The sequence below is a fragment of the Trifolium pratense genome, linkage group LG7, assembly GCF_020283565.1.
Source record: "Trifolium pratense cultivar HEN17-A07 linkage group LG7, ARS_RC_1.1, whole genome shotgun sequence".
Classification (NCBI taxonomy): Eukaryota; Viridiplantae; Streptophyta; class Magnoliopsida; order Fabales; family Fabaceae; genus Trifolium; species Trifolium pratense.
In genome coordinates, this window is record NC_060065.1 from 44,503,851 (window position 1) to 44,511,332 (window position 7,482).

The 7,482-nt window shown below is 31.7% G+C and overlaps 1 protein-coding gene across 1 annotated transcript; it reads right to left on the minus strand.

Moving 5' to 3' along the window:
• Positions 1 to 3,797: 3,797 nt before the first annotated feature.
• On the minus strand, positions 3,798 to 5,392 carry LOC123895218. The gene is made up of 2 exons (XM_045945453.1): positions 5,103 to 5,392; positions 3,798 to 4,946 (listed from the first exon to the last, which is right to left on the minus strand). The coding sequence occupies exon 2, from the start codon at positions 4,929 to 4,931 to the stop codon at positions 4,050 to 4,052; it is 882 nt and encodes a 293-aa protein (XP_045801409.1). The 5' UTR covers positions 4,932 to 4,946; positions 5,103 to 5,392; the 3' UTR covers positions 3,798 to 4,049.
• Between the last annotated feature and the right edge of the window lie 2,090 nt (positions 5,393 to 7,482).

Below are 7,482 nucleotides of genomic sequence, written 5' to 3' on the forward strand. Positions count from 1 at the left end.
TTTCCATCAGACGGCCAAGAGATGATCTCATCATGGCTGTCGGATCAATCAGACAGTCTAGATCATCCAGGTCCATGATAATCCAGAGCGTGCACCACACTAGATCTGCGCCTGGAGAGAGAAAATTTTATTTTAAAAAAAGCAGGACACGTGTCAACTGCTGGGTGGTTGGCGTGTTTTTTTTTTCATTTAATACTTTAAACTCAATTATTTCGTTGTAAATTAATTTTTTATTTTTTTATTTTTATACCCAAATTCATAATTTTTTTTTGTCTACAAATAGAGACTTGGTTCGTTTGATTTGGACACAAAAAAAAAAACTCAATTTTTCACTACCTTTAATTATCTTTATATAATACTGTGAAACCATTTAACTGGTAGAATGGTTTCACAGTATAACTCTCTGAAACCATTTTACTGGTAGAATGGTTTCAGTGAGTAATTTCTTAATTGTTTGCTTCTGAAACCATTCTGAAACCATTTAACTGGTACAATGGTTTCAGAGCGTTGTACTTTGAAACCATTTCACTGATAGAATGGTTTCAGGGGAGTTGATTCTTAATTGTTTGCTTCTGAAACCATTTTACTGCTAGAATGGTTTCACAGTATAACTCTCTGAAACCATTCTTCCAGCTAAATGGTTTCATAGTAATATATAAACATAATTTTTCACTTCCTTAATCTCGTTATTTATATGTTCTATTGCATTTTAAATTATGTGTATCGTACTAAGTACGTTACTTGTGTGTTGTAATTTAACACGCACCACTCAATCAACTCACTGAAACCATTATACCAGCAAAATGGTTTCAGAATATAACTCTCTGAAACCATTCTACCGGCTAAATGGTTTCATAAGCAAATAACTAAGAATCAACTCAATGAAACCATTCTACCAGTAAAATGGTTTCAAAGTACAACTCTCTGAAACCATAGTACCAGCTAAATGGTTTCAGAAGCAAACAATAGTTTTTAATTACCGTTTTATCTCATTTAATTAACGAAAAATAGTTTCAGGTCTCCAAAAATTTCATAAAATATACCAAAAGTTCCAGAATATTATCTAATATTTTATTAGAAACAAATAAAAAAACAATTGGTTTCAGAGTACAAATCTATGAAATTATTATTATTATTTGTTAAATGGTTTTAAATAATTAGCGGAATTTGTGAAAATAATTTCATGACTTGAACTATGGAGAGTGAGGTACACAAGAGGGTTCTAAATAATTCATAGTACTTTACATAAAATTTTGGAAATTTTTTATGGAATTATAATATTTTTAATTACCTTTTTAATCATTTAATTAACTAAAAATAGTTTCCGGTCTCCAAAAATTTCATACAATATACCAAAATTTCCAGAATATTATCTACTATTTTATTATGAAAAACTAAAAAAAAAATAGAGCCTCCCTGAGGCCGCACGCGCCCCCACGCGCCTCTGGTGAGAGTGGGCGTGGGCGACGCGCACTGTTCATCGTCCCCCACCCGTTTTATGCAGAAACGGGTCGCGCGACCCGGTTTTTGACCCGGTTCGATCTCCCTCAATACTCAACGAAACTCGACGTTCCTTATATGGATTTTGATCGTTTTTCAATTTTACAAAGGTTTCCGGTATTAGTTTTTGAAATCGGCGTTCGATTCGCACGTAAAATGAGGTCGAAATTTGGAAGAAATTTAAAAAATGTAATAGTTGTTGTTGTTGCATGGGGGGCGCGCTATTTTATGATGCAAATTACATACATGCCCCAGTTGCTCTATTGTTTCAAAAAAAAAAATGGGTATTTTTGTCCAACTCAAAAGGTGCACCTTGCTAACTTAGACCTAACTAGGGTCTAAGTTAGAAAACCCCATTTTTTTAATAATATTTAAATGTAAATATTAGCATATAAGATCTTATTCAATTTATTTTGATGAGTATTTTCAAAATATTAAATTTTTATAATTTTTACTAATAGACAATTAAAGATATTAGTGATCAAAATTGTGCATTGGCGTACGTGGTCAAACATGGTCTTATAATTATGGACGGAGGTAATATTATAATTCATGCATTTAATTTACTTTTTAAATTTGATCATAAATTAATTACACGAAATTTAAGATAATGTTTATACTTTTGGATTAACATGGGCGCTCTTAGGCTCTTAGGGTATGTTAGCAAGACCGTTTTTCCAATTAATATTATGAGAAAAAATTTACTTTTTAAATTTATAAAACATTTGACGTATTAATATATTAGATAGTACATATCAAACATCATATAACTCTAAAAAATAAATTTTTTCTTATAATAAAAATTGAAGAAAAAAAAATACTAATTAAATCGTGTGAATTAATTCAAATAGTAAAAACTTTAAATCCTTTAAGTAACAATAACATATTAACCGCAAAAAAATTGGATAGTTACGGACTCTAATTACTTACCAACAAGTACTTTTGAAGATTTCACCCAACTTATTATTCCTTTTGACAGAAGATTTCACCTAAATTGGTAAAAACATAGTACGTAACAAAGTTAAATGACCCCATTAATAAAATCTAAATTAAGCTAGTGTAATTTATTGCACACACCAATTTAGTCCAATACCATCAGGAAATAATTTCATCTATATGTAAATTAACAATTGTTTCAAGACATTAGATGTAAACTTCTAACAAACTCGTCCTTCAAGTTGTTGAAACTTCACCATAAAATCTTTGATTATGACTTTCCATTTTACAAAGGGTTGCCACCACTTGCCCTATCCATCATTTCAACTCATAATGTCCACAAAGTTGAACTGTACTAAAGAAAAAAATATCACTAACTACAAACTACTTTTTCCCATCTATTTATCAATCACAATTTTCTTTCAAATTTTTTTAAATAAAATTAATCCTCACATGGAGGGAAGAAACTTGGAAACCTAAATAATAAATGAAGACAATGACATTTCCTAACCTAAAAATTCATAAAGCATTTCACTCATTCCCATCCCTAATTCCTGATCCATGTTCTTTTGCCATACAATTCACCCTTGATTTAAGGCTTTAATTATGCCACAAACCAAATCTACCTTCTTTTCCAAAATCAACAATTTTACAATCTCAAATTAAACTAAAGAAGAATCTTTTTTGTGCAACCCAACAAAATCTGCCCTTAAGGCATAGCATAGGAATAGGAGTACTCAACAACAAGAAAATATCTGGACTGCAAAAATTATGTGTCATGTTAATATTATATATCTTTCAAATCAATCATGTCTCAGATTATTGATGAATATTAATTCTCGCTAACAATGATGTAAACTTTTTGACTAAACGACAGTGTAAATATCGTCCTTACGCAAACAAAAAACTCCCGAAATGACACATCGAACCACATGATTAAGGTAAATAAATTCACATAATAACATCTCATCAAATACTATTATTGTAGTATAATAATACTATAGACACTTTATTTATTTTCCTTAAAAGTAAAATTTTAATCATTAACCTAAGCCACTAAGTTTGGTCTAGTGGTAAAGAGTTTGGATAATACGCAATAGGTCATGAGTCGATTCACACTTATTGTAAACCAAAAAAAATAAAAAAATAATCATTAACCTACTTGAAAAAAAGAAGAAAAAAACACCATAATCACATTTGTAATTTATAATCACAATTTAAAACCACTCCTCATACAATTTTTTTTTTGGTGAAGAACCACTCCTAATACAATTTATACACACATAGATAAACATGATTGAAACTTAAAATTTCTAACATGAAATCAAGTATGATTGGCATTGGTCTAATTTACATCATAGTTGTACAATTTCATTGCTATATATAATAAAATCATCAACAACAAGCATATACAAAATTCATATCATTCTAAAATCTGGTTCGACTTCGCCTCCCCAGCCATACATAATAACTTTACTCTTTCATATTTACTATAAAATATAAAATACTACTATAAAACAAGAAAAAAAAATTAACATTATAAAAAAAAAACTTATATATAATAATAATATACTGTATATAGTATTTTTTTTCTCCGTTGATAAAATTCCACGTCAGCATAATCTCCATTCCAAGCGAACCTCAGCGGGTCCATGCACGTGCTGACTCGGTTTTCTGAATGAAACAATGTGACTACTGACCATGAAAGCGGTTACACGTTCCGAAACTCTCACATCTTCCATCTTCAATTCTTGTAACCGTAGCACGTACTCCGGCACGTGCACTAGGTCCCACACAACACCTACACCACCTGGTTTCATTACTCTAACCATCTCCGCCACCGCTCTCATCCTCTCCGCCGCCGCCTCCGCCGTCTTCTGTCCATACTCTCTCCCTACAGTATGCACAAACACGCCTGACACTACTACATCGAAGTAATTATCCGGAAACGGTAACCGCCGCGCGTCACCTTCACGACACGTCACGTATTCGCCTACTCCTTCCATTTTCGCCGATCGAAGCGTCGATAAAGTCGTCCTCTTCGATCGATCTAAACCGACTACACGGCCGGAGCTTCCTTCTTTTTTCAACTGCGTTGCTACCGCGTTGAGGAGGATTCCACGGCCGCAGCAACCTAAATCAAGTGCGAGTTTCACCGATGACCAGTCGTTAACGGCGGAGACGATCCGTTGTGCCATGTCGTAGTGAAGCGGAACGGCGGAGTAAAAGAAATTCGCCGCCGCGAAAAATAAACATAAAGCAGATAGCGCTGTTACTGAGCCAGTAAATCCAGCGGCGAATCTAGCTACGGCGGCGCCGGTGAAAATTCGCTCGAAGAAAGTAGAAATTGGATCGAAGTAAACAAAATATAAAACCGATAATACTGAGAATAAAATTGCTTGACATAAGAGGAAAATTAGGGTTTGCCATTGCTCCATTCCATAGATCGTGTTCATCTGCGTCCATTCCTTGCTATTGTTAGTTGATTTTCCCATCAATTTTGTATATATCTGCACAAAATAATTTTCAGAAATATAATAAAATTAAATCAAATTAAATCATGATTATAGTTATGAATTTAGTTGAATTCATGAGTTTGATTATGAATGTGATGAATTTGAATTGAATTTGAATTTGAAATTGAATGTAATGTTATTGTTACTTACGGCGGTTATTGAAAGAGATCCAAATGTGAAACTGAAAAAGGAAAAGAAAAGAAAAGGAAGAAGTGAGTGAGAGTGGATGAGTGAGTAGTATAGTGAATTTGAAAGACGCGTTTTGATTCGTCGTCGTTTAGTTTCTTTTTATTTGTGTGAGGGAACAAAACGGCGAGGTTGAGGTGCGTTTTGGTTTAACACCCTTCTTTTTTGTGAGATTACGAATTTTCAAGAGATGGGACCGGACCTTGGTGGTGGTTGTGTTTTTTGTTTTTTTTTATGCTATGAGATGTGCTATACAAGAATGAAAGAAAAGAAGGTGTTTTTGTAGTGTGTACGGTGTTTTATAAACCCTTTTGTTTGTGAGAAGAGTTTGTTACAGGTTGACCGGCTAAGGCGGTTGCTGAGTGGGAAGCGAGCTGTTTTTTTGATTGGGTCGTTGTAGTGTTGGTAAGCCTGCAATATCTGGTTTTAACTTACAGGAGAATGTTAACTTGTGTCCTTAAGGCACATGTTAAGAAGATAAATGTGTAAAATATTTATTGAACTTGTGTTGTATTCAATTATCTAAGCATTAAATTCTTTGTATCATTAAATGTTATATTTTCTATTTTTAGGTAGCTTAACATGTGCCCTTAGGGCACAAGTTAACATGACCCTAACTTATAAACTGGTTAATTAATTAGGTGATTAATCCTAATTTAATAATTAATAATTTTCTTTGGTCTTAGGAGTACTGTATAAAGTAAGAGAAATGATATATCAACATAAATTTGTAGACAAAAATACGACATATTCTCTCTCTTCCCTCACAGTACGCAATTCGAAACATGCAAAAAAATATTAAAAAAAAGCAAAAAGTATATAAATGTTATATATTTGTTTAATGGGTCATGCTAACCGGTGCCCCCGGGGCACTGGTTAAGGAAACCAAAAAAGGAAATTTTAAAATTGAAAATAACACTTTTTAGACTTTCGAGGCGTTGACTGCACAAACTTCAATATGATATTACTATATTTGGTTCCTTAAACAGTGCCCCCGGGGCACTGTTTAGCATTTTCCTTGTTTAATATTTGTGTTTGAATAACATTTTTGATAAAGTAATGGACTTAGTATCAAACAAAAAAGGGTCAAGTTAACTTGTATCTTAAACGCACATGTTAAGCTACCTAAAAATAGAAAATATATCATTTAATGATACAAAGAATTTAATGTTTAGGGAATTGAATATACCACAAGTTAAATAAATTTTTTCCACATTTATCTTCTTTACATATGCCCTTCTTCAACAAAAAAAGTAATGGACTTATTTATTATTTTTTATTTTCATGTATGGAAAGACAAAAAGAAACTGTGACTGTTTCCTTTCAACTACTATCATGCATTATTTATTTGGGTCTTTCTTCTCCTTTTTGCTGTTGGTAAACACTTATTGGGGTCTTAAAGACCAAATTATTATTTGTACAAAAAAAATGTAAATTATTTACGGTTGCTTTATTTGGGTTTTTTTTTTACAAGATTATTTGGGTCTTATAGACAACTAGATAAAAGTATATCATCGAATATTTAAAATATCAATGATATAAATAGCTCTTATATTTATTATATAAAAAATTATCTCTTAGATTTAAAGTTAATGATTTTTTTTTCTAATAGATAGACTTACTAAAAATATGGATTCATACATTCAAATTAAAAATACATCGATCATTACAAATTTAATATTGCTAAAAACTGAAAAAGGTGAATCTACAAACAATTTTGCAGCACCTAGGTTAATAGCATACAACGACATCATGAAAGTGGCTACAAATATGATAAAATAAAAGTAACCAGAATCTTCATACTCACGGATCTGCAACGTTGACATCCAAGTCTTCATCAGATCTGTAATAAGTTGAGGTAAATATGTCAATTTGAATCAAAGAAATACCGTACTAAATCGAAAAACCAACAAACGCCGCACAAAACGACGATAAACACAACGCCGCAAAAGACGACGACAAACTTAAAAAACAAAAACGAAGAAGCAAACTATAAGAGCATAAAAATCAAGGAGAATAAAAATTAAAATAAAAAAGGTAAAATAGTAGTAATTATTTAAAGAAAAATGTTAAACAATGTTCTCTTTAAGCACCTTAAATAATAAGGTTTTGTGAAATATTTATGAAAATGTGTGAAGTTAAAGTATTGAAAATTGAAATGTTTTACTTTTTAAATAAATAATTTATTTAAATAAAATGTTTAAAGAGTGTCTGAGACACTCGTTAGCAAGACCCTTATTTAATTTATAGGTTTCATTTCATTGTATACCTTTCAAAATGGATGGAATGAAAAATGAGAGGAAAGGAAGATATGAGATGAAATTGATTTCAGGATTCTTCACGT

Bases quoted from the DNA above. Each gene is read 5' to 3' on its own strand.
- LOC123895218 (XM_045945453.1), bottom strand. From the start codon at position 4,931: ATGGGAAAATCAACTAACAATAGCAAGGAATGGACGCAGATGAACACG.